Source organism: Sarcophilus harrisii, chromosome 6 (assembly GCF_902635505.1).
Source record: "Sarcophilus harrisii chromosome 6, mSarHar1.11, whole genome shotgun sequence".
NCBI lineage: Eukaryota > Metazoa > Chordata > Mammalia > Dasyuromorphia > Dasyuridae > Sarcophilus > Sarcophilus harrisii.
The window spans coordinates 169476376-169495733 of NC_045431.1; the positions used below are offsets into that span (position 1 = coordinate 169476376).

At 38.4% G+C, this 19358-nt stretch overlaps 1 protein-coding gene across 2 annotated transcripts in view; it reads right to left on the reverse strand.

Moving 5' to 3' along the window:
- The window catches only part of SPATA5 (spermatogenesis associated 5), a 244693-nt gene that overhangs the window by 41400 nt on the left and 183935 nt on the right, over window positions 1-19358 (reverse strand). For both annotated transcript variants that reach the window (XM_031941363.1, XM_031941362.1), the window contains exon 15: window positions 15796-15960. In XM_031941363.1, the coding sequence (XP_031797223.1) occupies window positions 15796-15960 (165 nt within the window). The remainder of the gene's footprint in view (window positions 1-15795; window positions 15961-19358) is intronic.

Genomic DNA, 19358 nt, shown 5'->3' on the forward strand with positions numbered 1-19358 from the left:
GTATGTGTCTCCGTGGCGTGTGTGTGTGCTGTGAGCGTGGGGACAGGGTATGTACATTTGTGAGAGACGTTTGTGTATGTGGGGTGTATGTGTGCTGTTTGAGATGCACAAAAAAGAGATCACCTGGCACACAACAGCTGAAGGGCATCTTAGAGAGTCCAACCTGTTTTTTTCAGAATAAGGATTTAAGGCCTATGTAATAATATACTTTGGGATCCAGCTGAAGTCTATCTATATATTCAATTATTAAGTATTTATCCAGCTTCCACACTGGACTGTGGGTTCCATGAGAGCACAGACTGGCCACTGTCTAAACTCTTACCTTCTCTGATGTAAAATCCAGGGCTTGCCATTTGTTGCCTATGGCTCTGAAGATAAAAAGACACAAACGAAATATTCTCTTCTTTTCAGGGAATTACCTTCTACTAAGAGTGACGATATATGCATAATAAAATATCATACATACACAAAATAAAATTGTAAAGTTTTGTTGAAGAGGGGAGAGCATTAGCAGCTGGGAGCTGAAGTCAAGGCAACATGCATTTATTAAGCCTACTGTGTGCTAGGCATTGTGCTAAGTGCTGAGAATATAGAAAAAAATCCCCTTTTTCAGTAAGCCTAGCAGGAAAGGTAATACACAAAGAAGTTATATTCTAGATAAATTGGAAATAAACAACAGAAATTGGGCATTAGAAATAAGGAGGAGCTTCCCTGACAACAAGGAACAACAAACTGTGGTTTGTGGCCAAATCCTGCCCGTTGCTTATTTTTGTACGACCTGCAAACTAAGAATGGTTTCTACATTTAAAAATAAAAATAAATAAAGCCCATGGATTGTGTTTTGTAATACCTGTTAGATGAGGCAGGATTTTAGCTCGCACTTGAAGGAAGCCAGGGAGGCCAGGAAATGGAGCTGAAGAAGGAAAGTATTCCAAGTATGATGAAAAGCCAGTTAAAAGGCTTAATGAAGAGGGTATCATTTTAAAGAGTTTTTTTTTTTTTTTTTTTTGAAGGAAATAAGGGATAAAAGAGATGGGGGAGGGGTAGTTAGTGCAAATACTTAGAAGGAGAAGATATATGAACCTTAAAGCAAAGGCTGCACCAGAACAGTAATAGTTGGCATTTATTATTATTGTTTTGGGCGATGAAGACAACAAAACTTTATTTAGGGACTAATGTGGAAAAGAAATTGTTATCAGGAGGTAACAGAACAAAACAGGTTGGAAAAATTCTTCAAGAGAAAATCACCATGTTGGAATGTTCTCAATCTTTCAGTGAGTTGGGTATCAAACAAGACATGTATCAAGAGATGGGGAAGGCCACCCCATGGAAAAAAGCACAGTAGGATTTGGATATTTTTACCGTAGTAGTTTAGTTTAACTGAGATATTTATCAGTTTTTTGGTGGGAAGATTTCCCTCTGTCTAGTCAGAGGGGATTTCAAGTTCTACAGTACAACACATGTATAAAACTAGGACCATTCAATTTCAGAGCCAGATGTTGGTCTTAAAAATAATCTATTTAAACCATGCCTTTTTACAGAGTGGGAAACTGAGGCCTAGGGAGGAGAAATAGTCTATTAAGATCATACAGTTATAGCTAAGAGTAGAATCCAGGGTTCACTGCCCCATGGCCAAATATAATAGCTAGCCTTTACAAAGTGTTCTGAAGTTTGCAAATCATTTTACATATATTAATTTTATTTGGTCCTTAAAACAACCTTGCAAGTGCTATAATTATCTCCATTTCACATGTGAAAAAAGTGATTTGTCTAGGATAACATGGCAAGTAATAATCTGAAAGCAGCTAAGTAGTGCCATTGTACATAGAACGCCGGGCCTGGAATCAAATGAAGACTCATCCTCATGAGTTCAAATCCAGCCTCAGACACTTATTAACTGTGTGACCTTGACCAAGTCACTTTATCCTGTTGGCTTCTGTTCCTCATCTGTATAAATGAGCCAGAGAAGGAAATGGCAAACTGCTCCAGTATCTTTGCCAAGAAACCCCAAATGGGGTCACAAAGAGCCAGATGTGACCAAAATGATGAAACAATAGCAAAGTATATAAGGCAGTATTCAAATTCAGGTCTTTTTGACTCTAGGCCCAGTACTAGTCCACCTAGTTATAACGGAAAGTTTCCCTTTATGAAACTTGAAAACAAAGCCCAATCCCTTGTTTAGTGAGTTTCAGAGGAGAATTATTTTTCCAATGTGGGTTGGACCAAATCTGGGCCTTTAAGATATCTTCTACATTCAAGATTTGTTTCTTTAAAGCCATTTACAATCATACAAAAAAAATGCTCTAAATCACTGTTTATCAGAGAAATGCAAATTAAAACAATTCTGAGGTATCACTACACACCTCATAGATTGGCTAAGATGAAAGGAAAAGATAATGACGAATGGGAGGGGATGTGGGAAAACTGGGACACTGATGCATTGTTGGTGGAACTGTGAATGGATCCAGCCATTCTGGAGAACAGTTTGGAACTATGCCCAAAGGATTATCAAAATGTGCATACCCTTTGGGCCAGTAGTACCATTACTGGATCTGTATCCCAAAGAGATCATAAAAGAAGGGAAAGGACTCATATGTACAAAAATGTTTGTGGCAGCCCTTTTTGTTATGACAAGGAACTAAAAACTGAGGGGATGCCCATCAGTTGGAAAATAGCTGAATAAATTATGATACATGAATGCTATGGAATATTATTGTTCTTTAAGACATGATGAGCACTAGGATATCATTATACACAGTAGCAGCAAGATTATGCGATATGATAGATTTAGTTTTTCTTGATTCTTGGTGATCTAAGACAATTCCAATAGACTTGGGACAGGAAATGCCATCTGTATCAAGAGAGAACTATGGAGTTTGAATGCAGTTTGAAGCATAAAATTTTCATCTTTCTTTCTTTGCTTTTTCTTTCTCGTTTTTCCCCTTTTTTTCTTGCACAACATGAGAAGTATGGAAATATGTTTCAAAGGATTACACATGTTTAACTTGTATCAGACTGTTTGCTGTCTTGGGGAGAGGGGAGATGAGGGAGGGAGAAAAAATTGGAAACAAAATCTTATAAAAATAAATGTTGAAAACTATTTTTACATGTATATGGAAAAATAAAATACTATTGAAGAAAAAAAAGTCTTTGTTTCTATGAATGCTAGCAAACAGCAGTCAGCTCTTAACAATTACCACCACTACCAGATGGTTATTATTGGGCTGCTCCTACCTCCTACTTCTTGTAGGTCCTGCCTTGTCCCTCCTCTGACTTTGGAGAGGAAGAAAAATCAGATTCCACGTATACTTTTCATATGTGACCTCCAGATATAAAAGTAAATTCTCCCAGAAAGTATATTAGTAAGGTTCAGAAAAAGGAAAAGTTATCTACTCTGATCAAACAGAAACCATCCATGCACCAGATCAGAGAAACCTTAGGATCTGATAACGCTGGTGATTTTAGCTGAATATAAAGAAAGCACTGTTTGAGTTTGGAGTTAACTGTGTTTCTTCCTCCCCAGCCCCCACAGTGAACTGTGGATTCCATGAGGGCACAATTTGGCCACTGTCCAAACTCTTACCTCCCCCGGTGTCCAATCCAGGGCTTGCCATTTGGTGCCTAATAAATGTATGTTGAATGAAGGCATGTTTAATCTGGAAAAGTAAAGGTTTAGGAGAAAAATGCTTGCTGTTTTCAAGTAATTGCAGGGCAGTCAACATGGCAGAAGGAATAGACTTATAATAGTTGTCCCCAAGGACCAGAACTAGGAGGAAAAGTTAGATGTCCCAGAGAGAAATTTCTTAACAATTAAAACTGTCCTGAAGTAAAATGGGCTCCCTTGAGACAGGACTAGTTCCCCTTCTCTTTAGGTCTTTAAGCAAAGTCCATATCAAAAATATGTGAGTGAGACCTTTTTTTACCAAGCAGAAGTTATATCAGGGCTTTGGAATCCCTTTCAAACTTTGAGATTTCAGCACTGTGTGAACAGATAAATGAAGGAAGGAAGGAAGGAAAGATATACAATGAGGATTCCTCAATGGGCACTCTAGGTTTTCATTGATTCCTGGCTCTAATAGGAAGAACTACTGTGAACTGGTAATTTTCTGTCTAAAACAACTTTTAAGAGGGTTTTTTCCAATATGAATTCTAGCAAGAAGAAAGCAGAGGCTTACCTAATTGAACATAATTCTTGCTTTTAAATCCAAACCACTCCTCAAGCATTCTTTTTAGGTGAATAAAGATATGTCAAGGGGCTACTTTTGCCCCCATTTGCATCTGCCAAAAGAATGTCTTGTATGGGTGCCAAAAAGCTGCTTGAACATTTAAGGTTTCTTTTTTTTTTTTAATTGTATTTTACAGAGAAATTTGCAGCCCAGAAGCAAGGGAAGGACAATCTGGAAATATTCTGGCTTCTGAATGGGTGCTATGGGCTGGGAATTGGAACCATTTAGCTATGGAGCTAGAAGCCAAGGAAGAACCCACTGATTCATGGGTCAGGATACATGATGACTTTTATGAAATTATAAAAGAGAATAAAGGTTTCTCCTTCAAAACATCTTTATTAGTAGCAGTATTAATATAATTTGGTGGACTGTCCTGGACTTCTGATTTCGTTAATATGGAAGGCAGAGTGGTACCATCATCACTATCATCATCATCTTATCACTGCCATCATTACTATCACCTATTTATACAGTATCTACTATGTACCAGGCATTGTGTTAAGAGTTTTACAGATATCACTGTTTTAGATCTGGAATGAGAGGACTTAGGTTCAATCCTAATTGTCCTTGTGTGATCTTGACTTGGAGAAAGGAGAAAGGAGAGAGAGGAAAAAAAAGAAAGAAGAAGGGAGAAAGAGAAGGAAGGAGAGCACGAGGGAGAGAGAGAGAGAGAGAGTCATACAATTAACTAAATACCCACTGAGCTTACCAAAAAGGAAGACACAGAACTTTGATGGAGCATAGTCCCCACTCTCTTGTAGAGTAAAAGGATATAACAAAAGTAGAAAAACAATAACAGAAAGTGAAGAATGATGGATGCTTCAGTTCTCTGATCTATTTAAGATCTCAAAACATTTTCTTTTTTAAAGCACAACCCAGACATACCTGCCCAGCCTAGGGAAAGGTAATCCTTTCTGTCATCCTATCAATGAGTCAGTATCTAGTATATATTTATCAAGTGCTTATGATAGTCCAAATACAATAGCAACATGAGCCCTGTCCTCAAGAAGCTTATATTCAAATAGGTTATGTGTGTGTGTGTGTGTGTGTGTGTGTGTGTGTAGAATCCATATGTGTACATATATGCATATACAAAAGAAGTAACAGTCATTCTAGGGAGACGCTACCAATTCAGGGCAGGGAAATCAGGAAAGGTCTCAAAGGGATGGTGGTGTTGGATTTAAGTTTTGAAGGAAATGATGACTTTTAATAGAGGTGAGGAGGTGTGTTTCAGGAATGGTGGACAGCTTGGGCAAAGGCTGCTGAGATGGGAAAAGCTAAGGCTTTATCAGGAAAGGCCAGAAGACCAGTTTGGCTGTATTCTGAACAGGGCTGGAAAGGAGATTGGAGACACACCGGGAGGGATGTTCATGCTCATTGTTTCTTATAGATTCCATCACACTGAGGTACCACAGTTTGGTTAGTCATTCCCTAATTGATGGGCAACTACTCTATTCTAGTGCTTAACTACTATAGAAAACATTGATATAATCATGTGTCAGTGCTGTTGTTCAGTCATGTCCAATTTTCTGTAACCCTATTTGGGGTTTTCTTGGCAAAAATCCTGGAGTTTCCATTTCCTTCTCCAGCTCCTTTTACAAATGAGGCAAACAGGATTAAGTGCTTGCTCAAAGTTACAGAACTAGTAAGTATCTGAGGGCAGATTTGAACTCAAGATGAGTCTTCCTGACTTCAGGGCCAGAGCTCTATCTAGTTTATCACCTGTAATTGGCCCTTTCTTCCCAGTTTGGACATCTTTGGGAATAGATGCCTAGTAAGGGGATTTCTCAATTAAAGTGACATTTAGTCACATTTTCACACATTCCCAAACTGCTTTCCCAGGTTTCTCAGACCAATTCATGGCTCCACTAAAAGTATATTATTACTCCAGTGTTGAGGACTTGAGATCATAGCATTTTATTTGGATACTAGGTTTTGGGATTATCCCCTCTCAGAATTATATGTCCCAAAGGTAGCACAATAATTTTCTGAAAGAGTGATGGATTTAGCATTGGAGGACCTGGGTTCAGATTCCGACTTTACTGCTTACTAACCATGATTCACTGAGTAAAGTCCATTAATTTTTCTGAGCTTCAAGGGCCTCAGATGGAAAGTGAGAGTTTGGAATAGATGAACCTTCCAGTTCTAAATCAAAATCCTTCAGAAGCTCCTTAGTTTCCCTAGGATGCAATAGAAAATCCTTTCTTTGGCATTTAAGGTGACTATATTTTGTCCTTCCCAAAGTCCCAAAGACAAGTACCTGCTGTTTTCTGAATGTTCCCAACTCAGCATCTTTGCACGGGCTCTTCCCTGTGCTTTACAGGCACTTATGGAATTCCAAATTTAGAGCTGGAAGGGACTTTTAAAGTCACTGAGACCTATAGCCCATTTTGCAGATGGCAAAAAGATGTTAAGTGACTTGGCCAGAGTCATACAGATAATAAGGGCCTAAAGCGGGACTTGAAACAACATCTTCCTGACTCCTAGTGCAGAACAGTATTCACTCAGCCACTTAGCTAGCTCCCTTTTCCCTTTTCCTCTTAGGATTCTGAGCATCCTTCAAGGCTCTGCCCATGTGCCACCTTCTCCAAGGAGCACTTCCTGAGCCCCTTAGGGGAATTAGTACCCTCTCCCTACTCTCCCTACTCAAATGGTCTAGCGTTTATTGATTTAGACACAAGATGACTCCCCCAGTGAGATGGCAAGGGAGGGAAGGAACAGCTTTTCATTTTGTCTTTGCACCCATGGTGCCCTGTACAAAGTCTGAGTTTAACAAATCCTTGCTGGATCGACCAGGCTCCAGGATAATCGTATCACTGTTGGTCTGGTCAGGTAAAAATGATTTGCCAAAAGGTTCACAGCAATTGTTAGCAATTAATTAACATTTATTAAGCATCTACTATGTACCAGGCACTGTGCTGAGTATTAAATGACTTAGCTAAGGGTAAAGTTTTTCTGTGGCACATACTGAGGACCCAAAAATCAAAGGATTCATGGAAGATATGGTGAAAGCAATGGAGGGGAAGTCAATTGTTTAAAAGGGATAAAAGAAACTGGCATGTTAGGGTGGAGAGATGTCATCCACAGGCCCACATGTACAACAGAAGGAAATAGTAGCCCTAGAAGAAGACATATTTTGTGTCATGGACTGCTCAAGCAGTCTGACCCCTTCCCAGAACAAAGTCTTCAAATGCATAAAATAAAACACACAAGGATTACCCGGGAAAACAATGATAGAGATATAAAGGTATCAAAAATATTAAGAATTCCAAGTTCGTGGACCTCCCAGAATCTTTCTACAAATGCCAGCCTGTATCAAATTTAGAGTAGAAAAGGATGCAAAGGACCAAACTCTAACTTTCCATCTATGGCTCAGAGCGGTTTATGGACTTGTCCATACACACAGATAGTAAGCAATAAAGTCAGAATTTGAACTCAGGTTCTCTAAATTCAAACCACTCTTTCTATTGTCTCCCATTAGTCAGTGTCAGAGGACCTAAGTTTGAATCTTGGGTTGGCCATTTACTCCCTGTGAGACCTCAGGTGCCAGGTACCAGGTCTGGTTGGAGGCCCTGACCGGGCTCTGATACCATGGCCAGGGACCACCTGTGTGGGGGCTGGCTAAATGCTATTTGGACTAGCAGGGAAGTGGAGGACCAGCTCAGAGGGGCCCAATAAGCCTGGTCTGCCTCTCCGGAGCTCTGGGAGGAAGCTCCAACACTGGTGGCTGGAGTTTTCCTGCCCATCAGCCAGCATCCAGCATCCTTCTCTGTTCTGGTTAACGTTCCCCAGGAGCCAGCAGCTGGCACTGAGTCAGCCCCAACAGGAAGTTATAACAGAACAAGATGTTCCTGAGGATGCTTCTACTTGGTATAAACATCTCATTGACAAGCGATTTCAAGTAATCAGAATTACAATCTCCATGTTGCCAGCTTCAGCCCGGCAGCATCTGCTCACTCAGTGTTATCTATTGCATAAAAAGGAACAGGGAGTGTAGTGTGTGTGTGTGTGTGTTGACAGTGCCATGTGTTACACAGATGGAATAGATACAGCTTTAGGTTACTAACTGATGTCCCTGAAAACAACAAAGCCAGACCACCTTGATCTTAGAGACTAAGCAGGGTCAGGCGCCATTGGTACTTAAAGGGGAGATTGCCTAGGGCAGGAAGCATTTCCCAGACTTTCTTGAAATATTTTTTTTCACATGTAAAATGGGGTTCATATTCCTTTCCTTCATAATAAATGGGAAGATGGTAGATGAAGGGAGAGAATTTAGAATAAATATTAAAAAATATTTTGGCAGCATAAAGAATTTTTTTATTTAATTTGACTTTACTTTCAGTTCTGAATTTTTTTCTTCCCTCACTCACTGATGAGGCAAATAAAACAAAACCCATTACAAATATGTGTAGTTACACATAACAAATTTTCATGACCATATCCAAAAAAGAAAGAGAGAGAAACTATGAGTGCAAAAGAGAGAAGGAAGGAAGGAAGGAAGAGAGGAAGGGAAGGAGAGAAGAAGAAAGCTAGCTTCATATTGTACTCTGAGTCTATCACTTTTCTATGTGAAAGTGAATAGCATTTTTCATCATGAATCCCTTTGGAGGTCATTGTGTTGGAGAGCTACTAAGTCTTTCAAAGTTGATTAATTTTTATAATATTGTTCTTATTGAATAAAATGTTCTCTTATTTATGCTCAATTTACTTTGTATCAGTTTATATAAATCTTCCTAGGTTTTTATGAAAGCATCTTGCTCATCATTCTTATATTTTCTTTTTAGCAGTATTTAGCAGTATTGCTTGGTCAAAGGATATGCACAGTTTTATAGTCCTTTGGACATAGTTTCAAATTTTCTCCATATTGGTTGGACCAGTTCACAAATCTACCAATTCCATTCAGCAACTGTCGTTTTCTTTTTCTGTCATGTTAGCCACAGAGATAGATGTGAGGTGAAATCTCAGAGTTGTTTTAATTTACATTTCTCTAGTGATTTGGAGCAGAGCTTTTTAAACTTTTTCTACTCGCAACCCCTTTTCGAGACATTTTTATACACCATGGGTATATAGGAATCTAAAATAGGTATACAAATTAAACATTTACTGATAATAAATTATAATTTTGTGACACCCACATTGTTACATGACCCCATGGGAGGTCATGACCCAAAATTTAAGAACTTTGATTTAGAGCATTTTTCCCCCCATACCTATACTATAGCTTGCATTTCTTCCTCTGAAAACTGCCTGTTCATAGTCTTTGACCATTTATCAACTGAAGAATGGCTATTTTTATAAATTCTAATCAGCTCCTTACATATCTTAGAAATAAGATCTTCACCAGAGAAATCTGCTGTAAAAGTTTCTCCCCTTCCCTGTTTTCTCTTCTAATTTTAAGTATATTGATTTAAGTACATAAGAAAAAATTAAATCAGGTAGCCAGGTGATAGATAAGAGTGCTGGGTCCAGAGTCAGGAAGACCTAAATTCAAATTCAGCATCACAAAGTAGCTGTGCAATCCTGGGCAAGGCCTTTCATCTCTGTCTGCCTCAGTTTCTTCAACTGTAAAATGGGGACACCAATATCAATTCTCTCCCAAAATTGTTGTGAAGATCAAATGAGGAAATATTTGTGAAGCACTCAGCATAATGACTTCCATGTAGCAGGCACTAACAAATGTTATTCCATTCCCTTCCCCAAATCAAAACTCTTTATTTTACTTCCCACGAAACTCTCCACCTCTTATTGAGGTCTTCCCTTATCCATAGATTTGACAGATAATTCTTCCATGCTCCCCAAATTTACTTACGAAATCAGCATTTATGTCTAAATCACGTACTCATTTTGAGCTTCTCTTGGCATGCAGAGTGACATGTTAGTGTAAGCCTAGTTTCTCATTCTCCCAAAAGTTTGTGTCAAACAGTGAGCTCTTGCCCAAACCACTAGTTTCTTTGGACTTATCCTACACTAGGCTACTGGATTAATTTGCTATTTAATCTGTTCCATTACTCAGTCTCTCTATTTCTTATCAAGGAACAAAATGGTTCTCATATTTTGAAGGCTCCCTTAGTGTCTAGGTGATTTTTGCAAGGTGCCCCTAGGCTAAAAGAGGTGCTTAACAATCCTACTTATTAATTAAATTAGGTCAAAGATGCAAATGTCCTGCATCACACCCTGAGGGTCTGCATATTACTAGGTATCACATAGCTAGGAACAACAGGTACTTTAGGTTTAGGAAGGCAGCCTGGCTCTAGAATCAGGAAACTTGGGTTCAAATCCTACCTAATACGTATGTGATTTTGGTCAAATTATTTCATTTTCCTGGACCTCTGTCTCCTCATGTTTAAAATAAGGTAGTAGGACTAGATGGCCTCTATCATTAAGATATATAATTGATATCTGGCCTATGCATCTGTGTTTATTCTTCTCATTTGTCTATGCTGTCACTAAAAACAATGAACATAGACACAGCAGCTTTTAGCTGATGGCAACATAATAGTTTCAACAGGGAAGTCCAACTAATGTATTATATTTTCCATTTTTCCTACTCTTCTCCACATACAGTCCAATGGAATTGGTCCCAGCTGTGACTTTTATGCACATATGTATTTCTCATTGTTGTTTTCCTGACAGCTCCTGAGACAGATCAGGGCAACTCCATGAAAGAGGAACGAATCAATGAAGGAATAAATAATAAGTCATAGAACAAAATGACATTTGCTATGAATAATTCTAAAGGCGAAAAAAAAAAAAAAAAACGAAATGAAAGCAAACAAGGTTGCTCATCCATAGAAAGTTCTTGCTTTCTTCTAGAATAAATGAAGTTCTAACTACACATTAATGGCCATATGTTTTTCCTTGGGCAAGGAACCACAATCCAGGGGAAGACATGCCTAAGGGAAGCAGGGGAAGGTAGCAGAGAGTGTGGGATGATGTATTATTGTGTGTGCCTTTCAAGCCCCCTGTGTAGGTGGACCTCAGTGACAGTCTCTCTTCCCACATAGTGACATACTTCCTTCTATGATGTTTTTTCCTTCCGTGGAGGGTAAGGGAGAATTTTCTGTGATATTTTTTGGGGAAGGGGAGGAGTAGAGAAGGACACAAAGGCTACTGCAATCTCTAGTATCTAAGTTTAGGATTGGACTATGACACAAAGATATGAGGCAGAAATCGTATGAGAGACTGAAGATATATTTGTAAGGTTCAAACCTTACCCTCCTCCAGATTTTACAGAAAGGTATCCTTTCTATAAATCCCCAAGGATAGAAAATATTTTTGTAGATTATAGGCTCCATATCTCTATTTCTTTTTCCCCCCACATCACCATTCCTAAAAACAGACAGGTTGTCAACAGCATAGGTCCCACTGATCTTGCCAAATGCACATCCAAGTAGAAGACAAAAAAATTTTTTATTTAAACTAATTTGCCTATTATTCTAATGGATAAAGACTATAAGGGAAGTTTGCTGAATGATCATTACATTCTGATGGCAGAAAATGAATCTAAGGATAGAGTGATCTTAGAAATATTGCTTGAACTGCTAGAAGACACTGATTAACAAGATCTTGGAAGAAACATCATGCTTAGGAAATTAAATACTATTTCACTACCAAAGTCGTTAGAAACTTCTGGAACAAAGTTTGCATGAAATGGTCACAGGATGCTGACTTATCAGCTCACTATGGCATTTCCTCATCAACCAATTTGGGACTAAAATGAATACCAGGAAGGATTTACCATTGCTTTTCTTTCTCGAGGCATTAGGGGGTCAAATAATTTACTCAGAGTCACGCAGCTAGTAATGGCTGAGGTCATACTTGAACTCAGGTCCTACTGATCTGAGGGCCAGTGCTCAATCTGCTGAGCCACCCAGCTGCCCCCAACACATCATTTTGCAAAGGGCTCTTTGAGGAAACTCTGATTCTTAATTGGAGAAAATCATGGGATCATAGATTTGACGCTATAAGGGACTTCAGAAACCATGGAGTATGACCGTCTCATTTTCCAGATAAGGAAACCTACATTGAGGGAGATCAAGGCTTGCTTAAGAACACACAGTTGGGAAGCATCTGATGTTGAATTTGAATTTAGGTCCTCCAGCCTCCAAGTCCAGAACACTATCTACCTCACCACCTACATTTTGGACTAAATAAATTATGTACCAAAAAACAAATAAACACAAACAAAAAACCTAACAAGTTAGTGGAAGGACTCTTAACACCAAAATATATTTTTGCCCCTCGATAAGTCAATAAGTATTTATTAAGTGCCTAAGTGCCAGGCACTGGGTTATACCTTCAAATCAAGACTTATATTTGGTTGGGTTTTATATATGCTGATGATATGTTATAGGAAAAGGTTCACAGAGATCAGGCTGAATGCAATGTTTTCTCTCCATAGATGTGGAACAAAAAGAAGAAATAGCCCCACAGCCACAACCCTAGGGACAAAGCAATTGGCAGGTATTTATTAAATGGCTGCTTCCACCCTTAGACACTGAAGATACAAAGATTAAAAACAAGCAGTCCTTGTCCCCAAGAGGCTTTTAGTTTATGGACAAAGATAAGTAAATTCACATTATATAAAGAATTACTACAAACTTTTTTCTTTTTAGTTTATGGACAACGATAAGTAAATTCACATTATATAAAGAATTACTACCAACTTTTTTCTTTCTGGAGGATAGAGCAACAATAACTAGGAGTAAGAGGAAAGGTATCAATAGGCATGATCATTAATTGAGTTGAATGAACCTTGAAGAACTAGGGATTATAAGGTATGGAGCCAAGGACAGAAACCATTCCAAGCAAAAGTAACATTCGGATTTTAAAGCTGGTGGGTTTCAGGTGGTGATATTATCATACCACCATCATCATCATCACCATCATCATCACTTAATAAGGTTTAGAGTATTCCCTCCCCCTGAAAATTATTCTGAATTTATTTTATATAAATTCCTTGACTCTATCAGTGTATATGTTTCCTCCCAAGAGAATATAAACATTGACATTTCTAGTATTAAATATAGTGCTTGGCACATAGGAAAATGCTTTTCGAATAAATAAAGAGGTCAAACATTATTAAGAAAAATGTCAAAGTCAACACAATAAACAGTAGTGCCACAATTAAAACTTGTTCTTCGACTCATTTCAGTAGACAATATTGCTTTTCTGTTTACTGTGTATTTAAGAGAGACAATCCTTGAGTGACAGTAGATGTTAGCATTACAGATTTAAGATTTGGAAGGGATCTTAGAAATCGTCAGGTCCAAGCCTTTTCTTTTACAGAGGAGGAAACTGAGGACCTTAGAAATTAGAGGACTTGTCAAAGATCTTATAATAATATCATAATGTAATAATTAGCAAAGGTGAAGATTTGAATCAAGAGCCTCTGATTCCAAATTCAGTATTATGTCTGCCTCATCATCTCTCTGCTTTGAAGCTTTGTTGAAATTCTGTCAAGTATAGGGGAAGAATGGTTTCCTCTGACTTACATAAACTGATGCTAAGTTAAGTGATTTGAACCAGAACACTTTACATGGCAACAGCAAGAATACATGATGATCAATTCTGATGGACTTGGCTCTTTTCAACAATGAAGTGATTCAGGCCAGTTCCAATGGTCTTGTGATGGAGAGAGCCATCTGTATCTGGAGAGAGGACTATGAGGACTGAGTGTGAACCACAACATAGTAGCTTCACTCTTTTTGTTGTTGTTTGCTTGCATTTTGTTTTCTTTCTCTTTTTTTTTTTTGTATCTGATTTTCCTTGTGCAGCATGATAATTGTGGAAATATGTATATAAAAATTGCACATGTTTAACATATATTGGATTACTTGCTGTCTAGGGGAAGAGAGGGAGAAAAAAAGTGGAATACAAGGTTTGGCAAGGGTGAATGATGAAAATTATCTATGCACATGTTGTAAAAATTAAAAGCTTAAAAAAAAAGAAACAGTTTCCTCTGGATTCAGAATTACTCCTTCCTCTTCCACCTTTCTTTACTGTAGAAAGGTACATAATTTCTCTGGTGTTGCTTCTCCAGATACACTCAGAAAGACTGAAATATTTCTATGCTTTGAAGGACTAATTTTGAAAGTGACAATTCAGTTGTATCTCAGTTCTGAGATACAACAGACTATGGAACTGGACATCCACACTGAATCTGGCATCAGTTTGGCTCTGGAGAACCCTCAAAAGCAGGAAGATATGGGAGTGGGTATGGTAACAACCTCTCTAAAGTGTCTAAGGAAATCAGCCCAAGTCAGAAATAGAGAAGATGAAAGTTCTCATGACAACCAGCAATAGAACCAAGCCCCTAAGTGACTCTTGAACTTCTAGACTGGCCTAGATAAGAAAATCTAGTCCCTTTTTCTTTAAATAATAAAAAAAAAATAATTTTTAAAAAGATCAAAGTAAAAAGAAAGTTACTGCATCCAAAGCATTCTCGTCATGTGGACAGTCTATTGATGAGTCTTCAAATGCAGCTAGGTTGACCCTCCAATAAGACAGTCTGCCATCTTTAGCCAGGCCTGGCAGGAATAATGAAAGCAGCCTTCAAGAACTAGGATAACCTCCATATAACAAGGATACATCAGAGGAGACTGCAGGGGCAGGGATAGCTTCTCAGAAGAATAATTAAAAAAGCATTTCATAGGAATCTTTTATTTCTACACAAGAGGTACTTATTTCATAGCCTACTTAGTCCCAGATGTTTCATCACCTCTTTTCGGGGACCTTCATGGCTTTTTTCTATTACTTAATATTTGACTTTCATTTAGGGATGTTTTCTCTGGTTCATACTTAGTATATAGTGTTCCATTTAGGGATGTTTTCTCCTCTTCTACATTATACTCAGTGTATACTGTTCTTGTGGTTCTGCTTCTTTTGTTCTGCATCAGTTCATACAAATTTTCCCACATTTCTCTGAATTCCTCACATTCTTAATTGAATAGTAGTATTCTGTTGTATTGATTTAATCATTCTCCACTAGAGGGGCAACCACTTTGCTCCCAGATTGTGGTTATTTGGTTACCACAGACTGTTATTATGTATATTTAGGATCTCTGTAGGACAGATGGAACAATATGGAACATTATAATGGAAAAAGGCAGAGGACCCAGGTTCAAGTTACATTTCTGATAATCACTATATGTGTGACAGTGGCCACCATACTTAATCTCCCCAGATGCTAGGTTATTCATGTGTAAAATGAGGGAGTTAGAGGAAGTAGCTTCTATCCTTTCCCACTTTAGATCTCTGATCCTATTGTCTTAAGACTTCTTTGGGGTATCTGCCCTGAAGTAAGATCATTCATTCTTCTTGTATAATTTTAAATTGATAGAGTTGGATCATTTCACAGCTCCACCCATAGCACATTAGCATACCTGTCTTCCCACAGGCCCTCCAGCAATGACTGTTCCCATTTTTTTTAATCATCTTTGCCAATTTGCCTGGTATGAGGTGAAACCTCAGGCTCAGTAGAATAATTTCAAATATCTTGGCAGTCAACCAGAAAGCCCCCAGTTATTTCCCCATGTTCATTTCCCAGGGAAGAGAAGGCTCAGCTTACCTCAGCCCCTGAGTAGGTATCTGTCTGACAAACGAGTTCTTCCAGGTCCACATCCGGACCGACAGGCTTGGAGGAAAACTGCAACCTGAATATTTCCCTCCTCGTGGCTGCATCAGGTAAGGGGACATAGATGATCCGATCAAATCTCCCAGGCCGCATCAAAGCCTAGAGGGAACAGAAGACAGGCTGAGCTGGTTAAATGGGAAGAGGACATTCCGGAATCATGGGACTCTATGGGGGAAGTGAGATAAAAGAGCAGATTTGCTGTGAGATGTGACTCCGGCCAGGCCACTCAGCTTCTTCATCTGTAAAGGAAGATGACAATAATATCTACTTCTCAGGGCTGTTGTGAGGAGAATTAAGGTAAAGTGCTATAGACACGTCACCTTATCACCATCATCATCATCATCATCATTTTTATTATTAAAGACAGGCCGTAATGATGCCTTTTTTAAATAGTTGCTTGATTTTGTGCTTGTAAACAGACTACAATTTAGATTTAAAACAGTAACCTGAGTTTGAAAGGTTAAGTTGGATAATCATCCAACAAAAATCCCAATGTAGAAACTTCTCTTGCTGACATAAATCAGTAATCTTTCAGTAGTTTGAAGACTTAAGAGTTTTATCTACAACACTGAGAGGCTAAGTGACCTGCTTGAAGTCACACAGTTAGTACATGTTGAGATAAAACTTATATCTGGGTCTTCCTACCTCCTCTATCCTTCACAGCAGGTTTCTTTTCAGACTGGTATGTCATCTTGGGAAAATAATAAATCAAAGGGAAATAACACCATGCATCCAAGTTACATTTTTAATCCTTTAAAAAAAAAGTCAAACTTCAAATTAGGAGTTCACTAGGCTTGAATAATTATTAGCAATGTAGGTGAATATCTGTTCTTTCTCAGATGCAAACATTTGCACGGTTGGCATTCAGTTACACAGTGAAGGACTACAGGCCGTGGCAATGAAACTCTAGACATGGGGTTTGTGCTGTTCTCATATAATCTGCCTTGTGTAGGAAAGTATTTCTACAACCTGACTCTTTAATGGAACACTTAGCAGTGCTGAGCAGGCAGAAGGCAGCCAGCTGTATGAAGAGTCACTGGGTTTTTGTTGGAGGAAATGGCCTTCAGATGGGCTTAGATCCAGTGGAAATTCAACATTTTAAAGGTACAATGGTTGCATGTCTGCAAATGTTACATCTTTCTAGCTCATTGTGCTAGGAATGGCAAAATAAGGAAGATGTTTTTGGACTTTCAGCAACATGGCAATGGCCTTCTAACTGGTTTCATCTCCCTAAGTTTCTGTCTTTTCCTAATCACCCTCCATTCAGTGGGCAACAATATTTCTCAAAAGATAGGTAAAGCTATGTCACTTCCCTGTTCACTAAGATCTTGTGGTTCTCAATTACTTCCATGACAAGATACAAAAAGAAAGCCCTTTACAGCCTGTCCCTTTCCTACCATCAGAGTCTTCTCATCCATAATTACCCTCCATATATTCTATATAATTAGCTACTCCATCTCCTGTCCCTGAGGTTCTCGCTGCCTATTCCCATCCCTCTTGTAATGGAGAGCTCTCCTTCCTCACTTTCACCTTCAGAATTCTTTCATAGTGCAATTCAAAGTTCTTTTCTAGGAATTTTCTCCTGGTCCCTCAGCTGCTAGCACCCTCCCTCTGAGATTATCTTCCATCTCCTCTATATATACTCTGGACCTGGTTATATCCATGTAGTCTCCCCCATTAAACTGTGAGGTTCTTGAAGGGAGTGTTCTTTTTGTCTTTCTGTGTATCACTCCAATTTTCTTAATCTGTATCTGGTCACTGGACCCAGATGGTTCTGGAGGGAAAAGTGAGACAGGTAATCCTGTACAGCTCTTCCTCATTTAAATCCAATTCACTTGCATTGTCATAGCATCATCTCCCTAATGTCATAGTCTCTTCGAAAACAAAGGACAAACAAAAACAACCCCTTTGTATTACTTGTACTTAGCACAGTGCCTAACACATAGAAGGTGCTTTTAAAAAGGCTCTTTGATGTTACTGATTAGCATATAAAAAAATATGTGACTATTTTCTAATTTCAAATAATATTGTTGGAAAGATCTTTGAAGCAACAGAGTAGACAGAAATTAAATCTAATCTAACAGGAAGGGCAAAGTCAAAATGGTGGAATAAATGGACAATCTGCTAAATGTCTCCCCAAAATCTGTCCTACAAAACAATCATAGATAATGCCAAACCAAATTCTAAGTAGCATAATTAAGAAGGGCATAGTAAATCATTTTTCTAGCCCAGGAGATCTTAGGAAGATAAGAGAGAGGTCTGCAGACACTGGGGTGGGAGCTGTTTGGGAGCATGGGAAATGGCAGTGGTAAAAGCTCTAGGAATACCCAGTGCCCAAGCATGGTAAGGAGAACTGAATATCTGGTCAGAGATGCCAAGGGATCCCTGAGCTACCACTGAACACAGGATTCAGTGCCATTTGGTGGCTCTATAACCTATTATATAGTTCTGGGTTGCAGTTCCAGGGTAGAAAAGAATCACTGTGGTCTTGAGGATGTGAATTAAGGACTAGAGAGCAGACCAGGAAGGCAAAAACCAGACCTTTCCCTGGGTCATACCACTTGGAAGTACCCAAAATCTGTAATGAGCTTCCTCTGCCTCTTAGAATTTCCTGCTCCCAGGAATACCCATTCATGCAGAATCTTCTACAAGAAGACTTTCCTGAACCTACCTCCTCTCCAGGTGCTGTGTTCTCGCCCTTGCAAAAACAGACTCAAAAAAGGACCTCACTTTTATCTTGTATGTGCTCATTTGTATGTAGATTGTCTTCTCATAATGGAAGCTCTTGGAGGGCAGCAACTGCTTCATTTTTGTTTTTCTATACTCAGTGCAAACCCCAATTCCTGGATAATTACAGGCCCCTAATAAATACTTAACTTCTTGAGTTTATCAGAGAATCATAAATAATGTTACAGATCTGTACCTTTTTATAGAAAAACTGATTAAATTATGTCCCCCTTCCACTCACTCACCTCAAAAGTCAAGGCATTGGATAAAATTTTAAAATAGTGGCCTTCATGCTATCATGCTATACTCCTTTAGAATAGTTATCTAGGAAATAGAAAGTTTGTTGCTGGTATTGTTGTTTTACTGAAATCCTTTTCCTATATCCTATCATGGCAGAAGGGTTAGGGTAGGTTGGGAGATAGACCCTGAGTTTTAAAGTATTGTCTTTTTTTTTTCCCCAGTGAGGTTTTAAACCTCCTCTACTAAAGTGCTATTTCTCTTCTTACAGCTTTCTTGCATTACTCTCATTTCTTTTCCCATTTTAACTCTATCACTCTTATTTGATTTTTATAAATATTTTTCCCTTTTAAAATTTTTTTCTTCAGCTTTTTCTAGGAATTCTTGTTGAGCTTGATTCTAATTTTCATTTTTCTTTGAGGCTTTATAGAGATTTTCAAGTCATTATTTTCTTCTGAGTTTGTATCTTAAGTCTCCTGGTCACCATTAAAGTGTTGTTGCTTTTTATGATTAGGAAAAAAAAAATAACATCT